Source organism: Salvelinus fontinalis, chromosome 35, assembly GCF_029448725.1.
Source record: "Salvelinus fontinalis isolate EN_2023a chromosome 35, ASM2944872v1, whole genome shotgun sequence".
In the NCBI taxonomy this organism is placed as follows: domain Eukaryota; kingdom Metazoa; phylum Chordata; class Actinopteri; order Salmoniformes; family Salmonidae; genus Salvelinus; species Salvelinus fontinalis.
The window spans coordinates 1,395,412-1,415,266 of NC_074699.1; the positions used below are offsets into that span (position 1 = coordinate 1,395,412).

General features: G+C 44.4%; 1 protein-coding gene across 1 annotated transcript in view; it reads left to right on the forward strand.

Moving 5' to 3' along the window:
- Positions 1-19,855, forward strand: part of LOC129834180 (potassium voltage-gated channel subfamily KQT member 1-like) — a 49,369-nt gene that overhangs the window by 26,586 nt on the left and 2,928 nt on the right. The window contains exons 5-17 of the mRNA XM_055898922.1: positions 1,887-1,983; positions 2,328-2,468; positions 2,919-3,029; positions 3,295-3,390; positions 3,881-3,997; positions 4,979-5,117; positions 5,387-5,404; positions 6,155-6,211; positions 6,397-6,520; positions 14,824-14,899; positions 18,000-18,094; positions 18,734-18,780; positions 19,352-19,413. Coding sequence (XP_055754897.1) covers positions 1,887-1,983; positions 2,328-2,468; positions 2,919-3,029; positions 3,295-3,390; positions 3,881-3,997; positions 4,979-5,117; positions 5,387-5,404; positions 6,155-6,211; positions 6,397-6,520; positions 14,824-14,899; positions 18,000-18,094; positions 18,734-18,780; positions 19,352-19,413 — 1,180 coding nt within the window. The remainder of the gene's footprint in view (positions 1-1,886; positions 1,984-2,327; positions 2,469-2,918; positions 3,030-3,294; positions 3,391-3,880; positions 3,998-4,978; positions 5,118-5,386; positions 5,405-6,154; positions 6,212-6,396; positions 6,521-14,823; positions 14,900-17,999; positions 18,095-18,733; positions 18,781-19,351; positions 19,414-19,855) is intronic.

Sequence of the window (19,855 nt, forward strand, 5' to 3'; positions counted from 1 at the left end):
GAAGGTCTCTGTCCCTGTTTAGCTGGGGCCTGCTGCTGTAATGAAGGTCTCTGTGCCTGTTTAGCTGGGGCCTGCTGCTGTAATGAAGGTCTCTGTGCCTGTTTAGCTGGGGCCTGCTGCTGTAATGAAGGTCTCTGTGCCTGTTTCGTTGGGGCCTGCTGCTGTAATGAAGGTCTCTGTACCTGTTTAGCTGGGGCCTGCTGCTGTAATGAAGGTCTCTGCCCCTGTTTAGCTGGGGCCTGCTGCTGTAATGAAGGTTTCTGTGCCTGTTTAGCTGGGGCCTGCTGCTGTAATGAGCGAGCCACTTACTCACTCTCTCCCCGCATTCCAGGAGATTTTTATTTTCTTCAGATTGTATAGGCTGTAACATTTCAAAATCTAATTGCGGGTAGTAAACATCTTTGGAAGCAACTACGGTTGTCGCTGTTGAAGAGAGGAGGTTCTCAGCTTTCTGTAGGTGTAGTTTTTATTTCTCAACTCCCAGTGAGCTCTATATATCAACTATTTTACAACCAAGATATTTGATATGGCTTTGAGATACGCAGCTCGAGGAATGCGAATCGGCCGTTGCATCGGCCATAGCCTCATTGGGTAGCAGGCTACAACTGAAATGTTTTTTCTTCTTCTTGACTTTAGTGTTAGAATCCTACATGGTCACCAGCAGTGGGTATTATGTTTAGAGTTAGCGATCAAGCTAATGTGTTTGGAGTTTCCACTTACTCAGGTGGTGAAATAGTCCCAAATAAATCAGCCTATGATATTATTGCACATAAAAGATGTGGGCAAATGTATCTCTATGGAACAAAACAACTATAGACTATTTGTCCCAAACTTCATGACACCACTGGATTCGTTGAATCATGCATTCCTGCGTGGACATGTTCGATGAAACACCTTATTTCTGTAATAGTCTGTCTATAACTAAATCCCTTTATCAGATGAATACTAAGTGGTAATATCTGTAATACCATCTCAGTAGTCTGTCTATAACTAAATCCCTTTATCAGATGATTACTAAGTGGTAATATCTGTAATACCATCTCAGTAGTCTGTCTATAACTAAATCCCTTTATCAGATGAATACTAATTGGTAATATCTGTAATACCATCTCAGTAGTCTGTCTATAACTAAATCCCTTTATCAGATGAATACTAATTGGTAATATCTGTAATACCATCTCAGTAGTCTGTCTATAACTAAATCCCTTTATCAGATGAATACTAATTGGTAATATCTGTAATACCATCTCAGTAGTCTGTCTATAACTAAATCCCTTTATCAGATGAATACTAATTGGTAATATCTGTAATACCATCTCAGTAGTCTGTCTATAACTAAATCCCTTTATCAGATGAATACTAATTGGTAATATCTGTAATACCATCTCAGTAGTCTGTCTATAACTAAATCCCTTTATCAGATGAATACTAATTGGTAATATCTGTAATACCATCTCAGTAGTCTGTCTATAACTAAATCCCTTTATCAGATGAATACTAATTGGTAATATCTGTAATACCATCTCAGTAGTCTGTCTATAACTAAATCCCTTTATCAGATGAATACTAATTGGTAATATCTGTAATACCATCTCAGTAGTCTGTCTATAACTAAATCCCTTTATCAGATGAATACTAATTGGTAATATCTGTAATACCATCTCAGTAGTCTGTCTATAACTAAATCCCTTTATCAGATGAATACTAATTGGTAATATCTGTAATACCATCTCAGTAGTCTGTCTATAACTAAATCCCTTTATCAGATGAATACTAATTGTTTTCTATTGTGTGATGCCGCAGAAAAACTCATTGGTGCCACCAGTTCCACCAGGGGAAAATGTTTGTCTGGAGCCCCGATCACAGAGAGTGTGTTTTTGTTCCAGAGGGATTCGCTTCCTGCAGATTCTGCGCATGCTCCATGTGGACCGGCAGGGAGGGACGTGGCGTCTGCTGGGCTCTGTGGTCTTCATCCACAGGCAGGTTAGTTTGGGTCCTTGAAAAGCGCTATATAAATACCATGTATTCTTATTATTATGAGTTGTTTACTGCACCGATAAACAGAGTTGACAAACACTAACACACACTCCTAATTTAATGCTCAGCGACAAACCTTTCTTCGTTATTAATAACTTTATTCCTCTCTACATAACTATGTTAAATAACTTGTCTCGTGTGTGTGTGTGTGTGTGTGTGTGTGTGTGTGTGTGTGTGTGTGTGTGTGTGTGTGTGTGTGTGTGTGTGTGTCTTTGTGTGTGTATGTGTGTGCGTGCATGTGTGCGTGTGTGCGTGTGTGTGTGTGTGCTTGCCTGTATGTGTGTTTCCAGGAGCTCATCACTACGCTGTACATTGGTTTCCTGGGGCTCATCTTCTCCTCCTACTTTGTGTACCTGGCAGAGAAGGATGCTGTGGACAGCAATGGAGCCAATGAGTTCGAGAGCTACGCTGACGCCTTGTGGTGGGGGGTGGTAAGGCTGCTGTGTGTGTGTGTGTGTGTGTGTGTGTGTGTGTGTGTGTGTGTGTGTGTGTGTGTGTGTGTGTGTGTGTGTGTGTGTGTGTGTGTGTGTGTGTGTGTGTGTGTGTGTGTGTGTGTGTGTGTGTGTGTGTGTGTGTGTGTTTCACAGGAGGTTGGTGGCACCTTAATTGGGGAGGACGGGCTCATGGTAATGACTGGAGCGGAATCAGTGGAATGGTATCAAATACATCAAACACATGGTTTCCATGGTTTCTTTGACTTTGATGCCATTCCATTCTCTCTGTTCCAGACATTATTATGAGCCGTCCTCCCTCAGCAGCCTCCACTGGTGAGTCAGTGAGTGAGTGAGTGAGTGAGTGAGTGAGTGTCTGTGTGTGTCTGGCTTCACTTAACAGGGCAGGTGTCTGGGATGACTCTCCTAGCAGTCTTTTGTCTTTTGCAGGTGACCGTCACAACTATAGGCTACGGAGACAAGGTGCCTCAGACGTGGATTGGTAAAACCATTGCATCGTGTTTCTCAGTCTTTGCCATCTCCTTCTTCGCCCTACCAGCTGTAAGTGCAGGAGTAATCGGGTGGAAAGATACTGTTTGTTCATCCGTAACACCGTGAAGTACACTCTTAGAAAAAAAGGGATATTCGTTTGTCCCCATAGGATAACCTTTTTTCCATTTAGGTAGAACCCTTTGGTGGTGAATGGTTATGTGAAAATAGTTATTTTCAGAGGGTTTCTCCTTAGGGGAACAATTGAAGAACACTTTATGGTACTAGGTAACAGCCCTACTTTTGTAGTGTAGTAATCCTCTGCGTTTGTCTGCAGGGGATCCTGGGTTCAGGCTTTGCCCTGAAGGTTCAACAGAAACAGAGGCAGAAGCACTTCAACAGGCAGATCCCTGCAGCTGCCATTCTCATCCAGGTGAGTCTGACAGAGACAGTCCCAGTGAAACCCACAACAGTGTGCTAGATAAGCAATATTAGCTTCCTCCTCTCTGATTACAACTCAGAGTAAACTGTCTGTTCCACATCTCAAACCCGGAGCCCTCTGCCTCGCTAACACGCTTGACCGCCCCCCCCCCCCCCCCCCCCCCCCTTGACAACGTACGAACCAGTTGAGCTATAGAAAAGGATCCAATTCGATGGCACAACCGGCGACATTTCAAGCTAGCCGTGAAGTGAGCTTTTCGGCCCGTTCTTATCTCTGTTCTACCAGCCTGCTCTTGTACTCCACAACAACTGTTGCATTTCAGAAACCCTATTATTCAGAGATGCTGTGGAGCTTGGTTAGGTAGATGCGTTCCTCACTATTCCTTAAAAGTACCTTCATCTCGAGTCAACTGTGGTGTAGATTCTAGTAGTCACCTGCAATGTTCATGTCTGTTTACTTCCTGATCACATTCTCTGGCCAGACTTCGTGGAGGGTCTTTGCTGTGGAGAACCCTGACTCGGCCACCTTCAAGACGTTTGTGAGGAGGAGACCTGCTCTGCCCAGCTCCTCTGTATCCAGTCCCAAGCCCAAGAAAACGGTCAGCTGTCCATATAGAATCACTGGTTATCAGATCGATGCTATTTCATTCATCCATTCATCAATCCATCCATCCATCCACCCACCCACCCATCCACCCACCCACCCACCCATCCACCCACCCACCCACCCATCCACCCACCCACCCACCCACCCATCCATCCACCCATCCACCCACCCACCCACCCACCCACCCACCCATCCATCCATCCATCCATCCATCCATCCACCCCCCCACCCACCCACCAATCCATCCATCCATCCACCCACCCACCCATCCACCCACCCACCCATCCATCCACCCCCCCACCCACCCACCCATCCATCCATCCACCCCCCCACCCACCCACCAATCCATCCATCCATCCACCCACCCATCCACCCACCCACCCACCCACCCACCCATCCACCCACCCACCCACCCACCCACCCACCCACCCACCCACCCATCCATCCACCCCCCCACCCACCCACCAATCCATCCATCCATCCACCCACCCACCCATCCACCCACCCACCCACCCACCCACCCACCCACCCACCCATCCATCCATCCACCCATCCACCCATCCACCCACCCACCCACCCACCCACCCACCCACCCACCCACCCATCCATCCACCCCCCCACCCACCCACCAATCCATCAATCCACCCACCCATCCACCCACCCACCCACCCACCCACCCACCCACCCACCCATCCATCCACCCCCCCACCCACCCACCAATCCATCCATCCATCCACCCATCCATCCATCCACCCACCCACCCACCCACCCACCCACCCACCCACCCACCCACCCATCCACCCACCCACCCATCCATCCATCCACCCCCCCACCCACCCACCAATCCATCCATCCATCCATCCACCCACCCATCCACCCACCCACCCACCCATCCATCCATCCACCCACCCACCCACCCACCCACCCATCCATCCGTGCATCCATCCATTCACGTCTGTCCGTCTGCAAACAGGTGAAGCTGAGGAGGAAGTTGAAGAGCAGTGAGAAGGACGACGGGCCTGGTTCTCCCACTGTTCCCAGTATCTCCTACGACTCTGTGTTCAATAGTGGGAGGGAGCTCAGCTCTGACGTCTACAGCACTGTGTGTACAGGTAGGAGAGGGCTACTCGCCTATATATATTTACACTGCATCTTAGTGGCTTGGAGTAACCTAAAGGGGCAGTTCACCCCCATTTTAATTGCACTCTGCCAGGGGTTATCAGAGCCAATTCCATTTCTGTCAATTGAATTATGATTAATTGTATTAATGTATTAGACATTTCCCACGGTTTTCAACACACTCTCTATTCTCTTTACCTCTCTGTTTCTCTTTCTCCTCCTCTCTCTTTTTCCCTATCTGCTGTTTCTGGCTTCTGTTTAGCTGAAGCACTAGGATGTGGTGAGCTTCTGTTAGTGTCCACTCCTCCTGTCCAGTCACTGTTACTGTCCTCTTGACCAATCACTGTCACTGTTACTGTATTCTTGACCAATCATTGTCACTGTCCTCTTGACCAATCACTGCATCTGTCACTGTCCTCTTGACCAATCACTGCAGCTGTCCTCTTGGCCAATCACTGTCTCGGTTACTGTTATATCTGTCTCTCACTGCCTGCTCCGTCTGTACATTTGTGTATAGGTATATAACCCTTTAGTCAGTCAACTGCAGGTAAATCAGTCTTCAGTTGAATGTATGAGTTCCAGCACATTGGCAGCAGCATATTGAGGTTATAGTGGTTCTGGAACCCCCTTCAAAATGTCTGTTGTGCCACCATTCTATCTTGTTATCATGATTATCTTAGTAGCTTGTTGGTGTTTCAGGCTGGGTTTCTATAAAGCACTTTGTGACAGCTGCTGATGTAAAGAGGGCTTTATAAAAAATATATTTGAATGCCCACAAAGATAACCCCAACCCATTGCCCCCTTAGTCCCCATCCACCTGCTGCAATCCTCCGTCCCCACCCAGAAACCATGCCTCCCATCCCGCCTAGCCCCCACCCCCCTCCACCTCCATGACCCATAGAAAGCACGCCTCCCAGCCTTTCCCATCCCACCCAGAGGATCATGTATCTACTAGATTGCTAGCTACATGATTCTCTTGTGTGTTTGTCTCCATCCATCCCTCCCTCCCCTGCTCTTCTTGGTCTCACAGATACCCAGCAGTCCTGGACCTCTCTTTCCTCCCTTACATTCAGCTCGCCACTCCCAGGTAACAAAGCACTGCGCTGTTTTGTTTTCGCTACAGAAATATAGAAATGTCAAAGGGTTGCATGGATTTTTTTGAAATTACATTATAAGATCATAGGGAAATCTTCTGTCACTTGGCTATGCATAGTCTGAGTGTGTGTGTGCCTGTTTGCATGCGTGGGACTGTGTGTGTGTGTGTGTTGGCAGTGAAAAAGACCCCTGGTTTGTTGGAGGTGCAGCCCCCTCGTCCCCTCCAGAGGAACAGCAGCTTTGGGGACGATCTGGACCAGGAGGACCAGTGTGTTCTGACCCCAGTCACCCACGTGTCACAGTCAGTTTGTTTCCCTTTCAGTCTGTCTTCTATCACCCACGTGTCAGTCAGTTTGTTTCCCTTTCAGTCTGTCGTCTATCACCCACGTGTCACAGTCAGTTTGTTTCCCTTTCAGTCTGTCTTCTATCACCCACGTGTCAGTCAGTTTGTTTCCCTTTCAGTCTGTCGTCTATCACCCACGTGTCACGGTCAGTTTGTTTCCCTTTCAGTCTGTCGTCTATCACCCACGTGTCACGGTCAGTTTGTTTCCCTTTCAGTCTGTCTTATATCACCCACGTGTCACAGTCAGTTTGTTTCCCTTTCAGTCTGTCTTCTATCACCCACGTGTCACAGTCAGTTTGTTTCCCTTTCAGTCTGTCGTCTATCACCCACGTGTCACAGTCAGTTTGTTTCCCTTTCAGTCTGTCGTCTATCACCCATGTGTCACAGTCAGTTTGTTTCCCTTTCAGTCTGTCGTCTATCACCCACGTGTCACAGTGAGTTTGTTTCCCTTTCAGTCTGTCGTCTATCACCCATGTGTCACAGTCAGTTTGTTTCCCTTTCAGTCTGTCGTCCATCACTCACGTGTCACAGTGAATCAATGACACAATGACATCATCATAAGCCGGCTCTCTGATTGGTTCCTTCATAATGACATTGTTATAACCCTGCTCTCTAAGTGGTCTATTCATAATGACATCATCATAACCCTGGTCTCGGATTGGTCCTTTCATAATGACATTGTCATAACCCTGCTCTGTGATTGAGCCTTTCATAATGACATAATTATAACCCTGCTTTCTGATTGGTCCCATCATAATGACATCATCATAGTGAGTCTGTTTCCCTTTCAGTCTGTGCTCTATTTCCAGCCTGATCCTCAGTTAGCGTAACAGCGGTTGCGTCTCAGTTACCGTAACAGCGGTTGCGCCTCAGTTACCGTAACAGCGGTTGCGCCTCAGTTACCGTAACAGCGGTTGCGCCTCAGTTACCGTAACAGCGGTTGCGCCTCAGTTACCGTAACAGCGGTTGCGCCTCAGTTTCCGTAACAGCGGTTGCGCCTCAGTTACCGTAACAGCGGTTGCGCCTCAGTTACCGTAACAGCGGTTGCGCCTCAGTTACCGTAACAGCGGTTGCGCCTCAGTTACCGTAACAGCGGTTGCGCCTCAGTTACCGTAACAGCGGTTGCGCCTCAGTTACCGTAACAGCGGTTGCGCCTCAGTTACCGTAACAGCGGTTGCGCCTCAGTTACGGTAACAGCGGTTGCGCCTCAGTTACCGTAACAGCGGTTGCGCCTCAGTTACCGTAACAGCGGTTGCGCCTCAGTTACCGTAACAGCGGTTGCGCCTCAGTTACCGTAACAGCGGTTGCGCCTCAGTTACCGTAACAGCGGTTGCGCCTCAGTTACCGTAACAGCGGTTGCGCCTCAGTTACCGTAACAGCGGTTGCGCCTCAGTTACCGTAACAGCGGTTGCGCCTCAGTTACCGTAACAGCGGTTGCGCCTCAGTTACCGTAACAGCGGTTGCGCCTCAGTTGCCGTAACAGCGGTTGCGCCTCAGTTACCGTAACAGCGGTTGCGCCTCAGTTACCGTAACAGCGGTTGCGCCTCAGTTACAGTAACAGCGGTTGCGCCTCAGTTACAGTAACAGCGGTTGCGCCTCAGTTACATAACAGCGGTTGCGCCTCAGTTACATAACAGCGGTTGCGCCTCAGTTACATAACAGCGGTTGCGCCTCAGTTACCGTAACAGTGGTTGCGCCTCAGTTACCGTAACAGCGGTCTCTTGATGATGACTAATCTTGTCTGATACCTGAAGACTTCAGCTCCCTGAGGACACACACAGATAGACACAAAGACGCATGCGCACACACACACACAGACAAACACACTTGCATAGTATGCGTATCATGGGCGTAGTGAAAGCCACTGTGATATAGACCTCTGTGAGAAAAGTGGTGTAAATGAGGCTGAATTCCTGTCCCTGAAGGCTCCATACTAAACAGTGTGGTAATGGGTCAGGCTGGCTATTGCATGCAGGGACATCATTAACTGGGACACACTCTCTGCCCCATTGCCTGCTAAACCCCTTGAAACCAGCACGGCCCCATTAAACAATGCTCCTTAATTAAGCAGGGTCTACTGTGTCTACTGTGTTCCCGAGTGGCGCAGCGATCTTAACCGGTCCCTGGTTCGGATCCAGGCTGTATCACATCTGGCCGTGATTGGGAGTCCCATATGGCGGCGCACAATTGGCCCAGCGTCGTCCAGGTTTGGCCGGGGTAGGCCGTCCTTGTAAATAATAATTTGTTTTTAACTGACTTGCCTAGTTAAATAAAGGTTAAATGTACAAAATTGTAAAAAAATATATAATAATAATCACTTTCTAGGTATATTAGACTGATTTATCCTTCACTAAAATGGCTGCCTGTAAGGGCTGTCGTTCTCCTCTTCCTCAGATGAGGAGAGGAGAGAAGGATCAGTGGACCAATACGCAGCATTCGGGAAATAAGCCATCCTTTTATTATAAACGACGATGGCAACACGAAACAAAACACTTTCAAATTTACAAAACAAGAAAACGACGTAGATGAAAAACCTGAACATGAACTTGCATAACTAACGTAAAACTCACGGACAGGAACAGACTACATCAAAACGAAACGAACAGCCAAACAGTCCCGTATGGTACATACATTCGACGACACAGGAGACAATCACCCACAAACAAACAGTGAGAACACCCTACCTAAATATGACTCTCAATTAGAGGAAAACGCAAAACACCTGCCTCTAATTAAGAGCCATACCAGGCAACCCAAAACCAACATAGAAACAGAAAACATAGACTGCCCACCCAAAACACACGCCCTGACCATAAACACATACAAAAACAACATAAAACAGGTCAAGACCGTTACACTGCCATTATCAGCACACTGTGTAACTATGAGGATCTATGACATCAGGTCCTCTAGTGATCTCTGTGTGTTATAGGCTAATGGTTTTACCCTGATAGGCTACTGTCAGGTTCAGTAAGGTATATCATTGGTTGATTGGAGCCTGTGACTCCAACAATAGGTGTCTACTAGCTACTGGCTATAGATGGATAGATGCAGGCTTATTATGGGCAGATTTTGCTCAGATGACACAGCAGTTATTTGAGATTTGTAAAACGTTCCTGGATCTTCCTACTGGCCTTTAATGTTTCTTGCAAATGTTTTGATGTGTTAACATGTGGTGTATTTTGACCAACAAGATAAGGTTCCAATTTGTTCCTGTTTATCTTATCCTGATTGCAGTGGTGAGCAGTCGAGGAGGTAGCTCTTTTCTTTCCCATCAGGGGAGGGCACTCGAGAGGTCATGAATAGCAGGCAGCTACTGTTCAGCTCCCTGGTAGATAACAGCCAAGATGACTCCACAATATTTAGCACAATGATAGCAGGGGAGGGGCAGCCATTTTGTGATAGTGCTGCTGTTTGTAGTTTGGTTTTAGACCCCCCTCGGTCATTGACAGCTACTAGTATGAAGATAGAGTAGCACCTATAGACATTCATAACGTGTCAAAGACATTAACTCATCTTGGTTGTTTTTGGCCTAAAGAAAGTAGGAGGAGTCAACGGTGCTTGCCAGAGGTCCTCATCTAGCATTGTGATGGTCACAGTGTCAGCTGCTCTGAGATCAGAGAGAGAGAGGGAGTGGCTGTTTAGACCAGGGTGTTGACACCAGTAATGACATGACCTTTTCCTGTCACTTTCAGCTCCTTTGATATGCCTGCCTTGTTGTTGTCCCCAACAAACAAACAAACAAACAGAAAGACAGACAGACAGACACAGTCCAGACCCACACTACCAAGGTCATTTCTCCTCTTATCACCCAAGTGTCACTTTGGTGAAAGAGGGGGAGAGATGGAGAGAGAGTTAGAGAGAGAGGGCGGGATTACATCCATGGGTGTTTGTCTGGGCCAGGGGATAAAGTTAGTGCATGGTCTTCTAGGTTTAGGCTTGGTGTGTATGGTTGTGTAGGGGTGGTAAGATTACTGCAAGAGTGCAGGGACGACAGAATGAAATAGACGTTTAGTTGCCTACCCAGTAACAGAATGAAATAGACTATTAGTTGCCTACCCAGTAACATAATGAAATAGACTTTTAGTTGCCTACCCAGTAACATAATGAAATAGACTTTTAGTTGCCTACCCAGTAACAGAATGAAATAGACTTTTAGTTGCCTACCCAGAAACATAATGAAATAGACTTTTAGTTGCCTACCCAGTAACATAATGAAATAGACTTTTAGTTCAGGTTCTATCCGGGTGATGAGGCCTGACAGACTACAGGTTCTATCGGGGTGATGAGACCTGACAGACTACAGGTTCTATCGGGGTGATGAGGCCTGACAGACTACAGGTTCTATCAGGGTGATGAGATCTGACAGACTACAGGTTCTATCAGGGTGATGAGACCAGACAGACTACAGGTTCTATCTGGGTGATGAGGCCTGACAGACTACAGGTTCTATCCGGGTGATGCGACCTGACAGACTACAGGTTCTATCAGGGTGATGAGACCTGACAGACTTCAGGTTCTATCTGGGTGATGAGACCTGACAGACTACAGGTTCTATCAGGGTGATGAGACCTGACAGACTACAGGTTCTATCAGGGTGATGAGACCAGACATACTACAGGATCTATTGGGGTTATGAGACCTGACAGACTACAGGTTCTATCAGGGTGATGAGACCTGACAGACTACAGGTTCTATCAGGTGATGCGGCCAGACAGACTACAGGTTCTATCAGGTTATGCGGCCAGACAGACTACAGGTTCTATCTGGGTGATGAGGCCAGACAGACTACAGGTTCTATCTGGGTGATGAGGCCAGACAGACTACAGGTTCTATCTGGGTGATGAGGCCAGACAGACTACAGGTTCTATCAGGGTGATGAGGCCTGACAGACTACAGGTTCTATCTGGGTGATGAGACCTGACAGACTACAGGTTATATCGGGTGATGCGGCCAGACAGACTACAGGTTCTATCGGGGTGATGAGGCCAGACAGACTACAGGTTCTATCGGGGTGATGACACCTGCCAGACAGACTACGGGTTCTATCAGGGCGATGCGGCCAGACAGACTACATGTTCTATCAGGGTGATGAGGCCAGACAGACTACAGGTTCTATCGGGGTGATGAGGCCAGACAGACTACAGGTTCTATCGGGGTGATGCGACCAGACAGACTACATGTTCTATCGGGGTGATGAGGCCAGACAGACTACAGGTTCTATCGGGGTGATGAGACCAGACAGACTACATGTTCTATCAGGGTGATGAGGCCAGACAGACTACATATTCTATTAGGGTGATGAGACCAGACAGACTACAGATTATATCGGGGTGATGAGACCAGACAGACTACATATTCTCTCGGGGTGATGAGGCCAGACAGACTACATGTTCTATCAGGGTGATGAGGCCAGACAGATTACAGATTATATTGGGGTGATGAGACCAGACAGACTACATATTCTATCGGGGTGATGAGGCCAGACAGACTACATGTTCTATCAGGGTGATGAGGCCAGACAGATTACAGGTTCTATCAGGGTGATGAGGCCAGACAGACTACATGTTCTATCAGGGTGATGAGGCCAGACAGATTACATGTTCTATCAGGGTGATGAGGCCAGACAGATTACAGGTTCTATCAGGGTGATGAGACCAGACAGACTACATGTTCTATCAGGGTGATGAGGCCAGACAGACTACATGTTCCCTCTAATGGATGCTAAGCACCAGGACCATCCACCACTTAGTTAAAGGTCTACTCTGGATTTAGTGTTTACAACGACACTCAAAGACAGATCCACTAAAGTTTTGGAACCACCCGTGTTTTTTGAGCCACTTTATCAGAGGCAAATGACAGACAAATTCAGTATGAAACATAAATGTTTCTGAGCCACATACATATTCATCAATATATTTATTTACTGTATGTTGCAAAACCACTTAGTTGACACCCACTGGGCAAAAGTGGTTGAATCAATGTTGTTTCCACATAATTTCAACCGAAAAATGTTTATGTGATGACGTTCAATCAATGTGGAAAACTGATTGGTTTTGCAAAAAGTCAACATAAGGGAATTTTACCTAAATCCAGTGACATGGTTAATTTTTTTGTTAATTTTACATTTATTTCACGTTAGTTTACAATTCAACCAAATGTAAATCAAAACTAAACGTTAAACTTGTCTGTGTCCAGTGGGCAGTGATTGCTGTGAATGAAGCTTCATAGGATAATCAGCCCTAAACTCTCTGCTGGAAGTGTAGTCTGTAGGGAAAGGCCCCATCTCAATCTGGCTCAATCTGTTTATTCAGGAGAAATGAGGCCGGGGTCAATTTAGGCAGCATTTATGCTGACACACCCCGACACTCTTCAGCTACAGAATTACTCTCATGCTCTAGGGCAGCGATTCTCAACTGGTGGGTCATGGGTTTTGGGTTTTGAGTGGGTCATGGGAGTAAAAAATATAACAATAATGTATGAAGAAATACTCCGGTCTGAACTCAAATAACTTAAAACAAGGAGAAGGTGTGTTGACACTAACACATATTTTTATGAGTAATTTAATTTCTGAAAATGTTTTCTTCAATCACAGTATTTCCAATATAGAGCTATTACACCTGCATTCTAGCTGTTTGGGGTTTTAGGCTGGGTTTCTGTACAGCACTTCGAGATATTATCTGATGTACGAAGGGCTATATAAAATAAAATTGATTGATTGATTGATTATCAGTACTAATGTTTGTTGATTTTGTGGTCTCAAGCCAGTGAGTTTATTAACATTCTTCATATGGGCAAAATGGTATTATTGACAATGTAAGAGGTGGGAATGTTGTTTCCTTGTCATATAATTGCTACATTTACTATCAATATAGCATTTGAAAATACAAATATAGTTTTCCAGATTGTATTTTGACGATTATTTTTCGTGATGCGAATACTGGGGCTCGACTGAGATGACCTGGTTCAATTTGGGTCCCGAGGCAAAACCAGTTAAGAACCACCGTTGTAGGGTACTGTACAAATGAATTTCCTTGTGACTGTATAGTTTACTTGACTAGTTTTGACTTGAGAATATTCCTGGATAGTTAGTAAGCAACTCCAGTGTATATTTGGCCTTGTGTTTTAGATTATTGTCCTGCTGAAAGGTTAATTAATTTCCCAGTGTCTGGTGGAAAGCAGACTGAACCTGGTTTTCCTCTAGGATTTTGCCTGTGTTTAGCTCCATTCAGTTTATTTTTTATCCTGAAAAACTCCTCAGTTCTTAACAATTACAAGCATACCCATAACATAATGCAGCCACCACTATGCTGGAAAGAAATGGAGAGGGGTACTCAGTAATGTGTTCTATTGTATTTTCCCCAAACATAACACTTTGTATTTAGGACGAAAAGTGAATTGCTTTGCCACATTGTTTTGAAGTATTACTTTAGTGCATTGTTGCATACAGATGAATGTTTTGTAATAGATCTATTCTGTACAGGCTTTCTTTTTTTCACGCTGTCATTTAGATCAGTATTGTTGAGTAACTACAAATGTTGTTGATCCATCCTCAGTTTTCTCCTAGCACAACCATTCAACTCTGTAGCGGTTTTAAAGTCACAATGGGCCTCATGGTGAAATCCCTGAGCGGTTTCCTTCCTTTCAACTGAGTTAGGAAGGACGCCTGTATCTTTGTAGTGACTGGGTGTATTGATACACCATCCAAAGTGTAATTAATAACTTCACCATGCTCAAAGGGATATTTAATGTCTGCTTTTTATTTTACCCATCTACCAATAGGTGCCCTTCTTTGTGAGGCATTGGAAAATCTCCCTGGTCCTTGTGGTTGAATCTGTGTTTGAAATTCACTGCTCGACTGAGGGACCTTACAGATAATTGTTTGTGTGGTGTATAGGGATGAGGTAGTCATTCAACAATATATTATTATTGCACACAGAGTGTATCCATGCAACTTATTATGTGACTTGTTAAGAAACTGTTTTTCTCCTGAACTAATCTAGGCTTGCCATAACAAAGGGGTTGAATACTTATTGACTCAAGACATTTCAGCTTGTCATTTTTAATGAATTTGTAAACAAAAATAGAAAAACACAATTCCACTTTGACATTATGGGGTATTGTGTGTAGGCCAGTGACACCATTTTTTTGTACATTTAATACATATTAAATTCAGGCTATAACACAACAAAATGCGGAAAAAGTAAAGGGGTGTGAATACTTTGCTATAAAAATCCCTCATAGCCATCTCCCTCACGCAGGCTGCAGGGGACTCACAGAGCAGCCATCCACGTGATCCTACGGATGCGCTACTTTGTCGCTAAGAAGAGATTCCAGGTGGGTACGTTGTTTGTACGAGTGTTTTTGACCAGCAGAACGATCCACTGTATTGACAGATACCACGACCTACATTCTGGTATAGGCTACGACACCTGGGTTCAAAACCTATTTCAGCTATTTTAATTACTTTTTAATACATTTCAAAACAAGTATTCAGATATTTGAAGAAAAAAAAACAAGTAGTTGAATATTGAAATGTATTTGTAAATACACTTGGAAAGTATAAAACAAATACTCAAATATACTGACTCGAAAGCATTTGACCCATGCATTTGAAAAATGTAAAAGTACTTTCACATACATTTTGGTCGACTTTTTTTTTTTTTACAAATAACCATTCAAATCCTCAAAGAAAAGTACTTTTTTTGGGCTGTTTATTTGAAAATACTAAAAAACACAGAAAAAAGTATTTAAATAAATACTCAAATACGCATGTATTTGCACCCAGGCCTGAAGGCTACTGCTATTTCAGCTCTTTCCTCCTTCCCTCTCTACCCTAACAACATTACAATCCACTCCATACATTCACACGTCCCCCCCCCCCCCCCCCCCCCATCCTGGTTCTTTCTGGTTGCCCTCGGCAGTCAACACACAGCATATCCTGTTTTATCAGCAGGCTGTTAGCCGCAGACTAGCGCTAGGTAGTGTTTGGGACAATGATGTCACGCTGATGACTGTTTACCCTCCTCTTAATGGGACTGCCTGTCCTCACGTCCTCTTAACGGGTCTGCCTGTCCTCACGTCCTCTTAACGGGTCAGCCTGTCCTCACTTCGGTGTGACTGTTTGCCTTCCGCACAGGCTGCCTTGATCAAGTCACACCGGGACTCCAGGACAAACAGGCAACTTCACACTGCTGTCTGAGCGGGTGTTGTGGAGCTCAGCCTAAAACTAACATAGTCAATCAATGAAGAGACTCTTCCCTCAGGCTGAAAAGCAGGACAACGGACATCACTCAAGTTGTGTGTTTGCCTCTGAGTCTGTGTGTGTCTGGGTTCTAAGTAGTGTGTGTGGGGGGTGGGAGGGTGGTGGTGGGGGGGGGGGGTTTGGACTTGGTTTTAGATTATAGTGTTATTATGGTTGTGTGTATGGGCTTAGCCTGATCACTCAAACACTGTCTTTAGGGTTCTAGAATACTCTGTAGTGTGTTTTCCAGGGTTTTAGTTGAAGAGACTGGTGATGTTCCAGCGTGTGTGTAGAATGTCTTTATGTTTGCTGTGAAGTAGGTGCGTTTGATCTGGTGACACGTATATATCTTTGGAACACCATCTACTGTGAGGCTGTGTTGAAGTAGCGTAACGTCTGAGTCCACGTCAGTTGAGGCCTGAGTTCAGCTGAGGTAGCTACTCTACAGGCTACAGGCCCACTGCTGCACTGCTCTACCCTTTTAGCACCCTGCACGGCACGCACAGAGAAACTGACTCTACAGTCAAACACACCTAGTGGCTCATGAAGGATAGATACTGTACATCAGTGGTGGAAAAAGTACCTGTCATACTTGAGTAAAAGTAAAGATGCTTTAATAGAAAATGAGCGAAGTAAGTCACCCAGTAAAATTCTTCTTGTGTAAAAGTCTAAACATATTTGGTTTAAAATATACTTAAGTGTCAAAAGTAAATGTATAAATCAATCCAAATTCCTTATATTAAGCAAACCAGATGACACCATTTCTTGTTTTTTTAATTTATGGAAAGCCCGGGGTACACGCCAACGTTCAGACATAATTTACAAACGAAGCATGTGTGTTTAGTGAGTCCGCCAGATCAGAGGCAGTAGGGATGCCCAGGGATGTTCTCTTGATAAGTGCGTGAATTGGACTTTTCCTGTCCTGCAAAGCATTTAAAATATAATGAGTACTTTTGGGTGTCAAGGAAAATGTATGGAGTAAAAAGTACTATATTTTCTTTAGGAATGTAGTGAAGTAAAAGTTGTCAAAAATATAAATAGTAAAATACAGATACCCCCAAAAATGACTTAAGTAATACCTTAAAGTATTTTTACTTAAGAACTTTACACAACTGATGTACATCATGTCGGTTTGTGACAGGAAAAAAAACACTCAGTGGGTTAACACCATGAGTGTTTTAAGTCACAGCTCTCAGATTAATGTGGGTTAACACCATGAGTGTTTTAAGTCACAGCTCTCAGATTAATGTGGGTTAACACCATGAGTGTTTTAAGTCATAACTCTCAGATTAAAGTGGGTTAACACCATGAGTGTTTTAAGTCATAACTCTCAGATTAAAGTGGGTTAACACCATGAGTGTTTTAAGTCATAACTATCAGATTAAAGTGGGTTAACACCATGAGTGTTTTAAGTCATAACTATCAGATTAAAGTGGGTTAACACCATGAGTGTTTTAAGTCATAACTATCAGATTAAAGTGGGTTAACACCATGAGTGTTTTAAGTCATAACTATCAGATTAAAGTGGGTTAACACCCTGAGTGTTTTAAGTCACAGCTCTCAATTTAGTAGGTTAACACCATGAGTGTTTTAAGTCACAGCTCTCAGATTAATGTGGGTTAACACCATGAGTGTTTTAAGTCATAACTCTCAGATTAAAGTGGGTTAACACCATGAGTGTTTTAAGTCATAACTCTCAGATTAAAGTGGGTTAACACCATGAGTGTTTTAAGTCACAGCTCTCAATTTAGTAGGTTAACACCATGAGTGTTTTAAGTCACAGCTCTCAACTTAGTAGGTTAACACCATGAGTGTTTTAAGTCATAGCTCCCAGATTAAAATGGGTTAACACCATGTGTGTTTTAAGTCAAAGTTCTCAGATTAAAGTGGGTTAAAACTATGAGTGTCATAGTTCTCAACTTTAAAGCTACAATATGTCATTTTTGGGGGGTGTACCTGTGTATTGTCTTGACTGCTTTCAATAATTGTGTGTGCGTGTGGTATGACTGTGTGCTTACATCAGAGAGGGATCAGAGAGGGATCTTTTCATATATTCTCTAGTCTGCAACTCAAACTTCTTTTCACAAACTGTGTTAGAAAGACTTATTTTACAAGATGGCAGATTTTTGATCTGTTGAGTTCTTTAGAGTTTTTACTGCTGAGGGTGATTAACACTGTGTGTGTGTTCTGCAGCAAGCACGTAAGCCCTATGACGTGCGAGACGTGATCGAGCAGTATTCCCAAGGACACCTGAATCTCATGGTGCGCATCAAGGAGCTGCAGAGGAGGTGGGCTGCATCGCACACTGTCTCCTAAGTCCCGTTCATTTGAAATTGATATCAAGGTCTTTATGCGGGTTAGCTCATCCATTGCAATTAAGTCAGTCACTGATAAAAGTGCATATGACTTGCACACTACAGACCCACTGGGCATAGACGTCAGTTCAACATCTAGTTTTGATGTACATTTAGTTGAGTTCTCAACTAACGTGAATACAACGTCAAATCAACAAAAACAATCCCCATGTCATTAGATTTAGGTTAGAAGTTGAGTTGAAAAAAAGATGAATGCCCTCGCGTTGGTGACGTTTTGCAAAACCAATTCGTTTTCTACGTTGATACAACGTCATCGTATAGGTTTTTGAGGGTTTAAATGATGTGGGAACAACGTTGTTTCAACCAGTTTCTGCCCAGTGGGGATGCAGTCTTTTTTTTTTGTCACACTCGTCTGGGTCAAAATCCACCAATATTGTTTTTTTACTGCATTAAATTGAAATAATAAATATCCTCCGTATCACCACGGAAATGACATTTTGTGTCTGACTTTCTCTCTCAGATTTTGACCCAGGTGAGTGCAGCATGCTGTGCCATGACTGCACCTGTATATAAACCAATGCACTGCATTCAATGTGTTTAATTCTCCTCTAGACTGGACCAGTCTCTAGGGAAGCTGACCCTGTTCCAGACTAGCTCAGGTAAACGGTTCTCTACTGTAATTTACAGCATCTTAGAGGGGCTGGACACAGTGTACTATATATCTACTGTAATTTACAGCATCTTAGAGGGGCTGGACACAGTGTACTATATATCTACTGTAATTTACAGCATCTTAGAGGGGCTGGACACAGTGTACTATATCTCTACTGTGATTTACAGCATCTTAGAGGGGCTGGACACAGTGTACTATATCTCTACTGTAATTTACAGCATCTTAGAGGGGCTGGACACAGTGTACTATATCTCTACTGTAATTTACAGCATCTCAGAGGGGCTGGACACAGTGTACTATATCTCTACTGTAATTTACAGCATCTCAGAGGGGCTGGACACAGTGTACTATATCTCTACTGTAATTTACAGCATCTTAGAGGGGCTGGACACAGTGTACTATATCTCTACTGTAATTTACAGCATCTTAGAGGGGCTGGACACAGTGTACCATATCTCTACTGTATCTTACAGAATCTTATGTCTCTTCTTGTTTCTTGTTACGTCGTCTTGTTTCGCTGTTCTATGACTTGGACCATGATGCTCCTGGGGCAAAAGACAAAGCCAAAGACAAAGGCACCAACACCATCGGCTCCAGACTCAACAGGATGGAGGACAAGGTAGGACGTTACGCCATGTTACAGCCTCTGCTCTCTGAACAGAGTACGGCTACTCATCTACAGGTGTCATTTCTATTGTGCCTTTAAGCAGATTTCAAAGCCCTCCATTTTTGTGCCAGCTTACCCACAGCCAATGTTAAGCACCCAACTCAGTGACACACAGCAGCCATTTTGTCCCAAATTGGTTTGACCAAAATCGGTTTGTGCCAAGTCAGTTTGACTATAGAAAAGCCATCAATTTGGTTCAACTGTGTTCAGACTGATGCTTTGCAGAGGACAGTTTTTCCTCCAGCACAGAGGTCTGATAGGAGGGAATTCACTCTACACCGACATAATCAGTCCCCTAATGATATCCCTAAATAGGAGTTGACAACCAGGGTGGATTTTCATTTACAAAACCTTTCAAGTTTTCTATTTGTTTTGGCTTTCATTAAAACTCTTT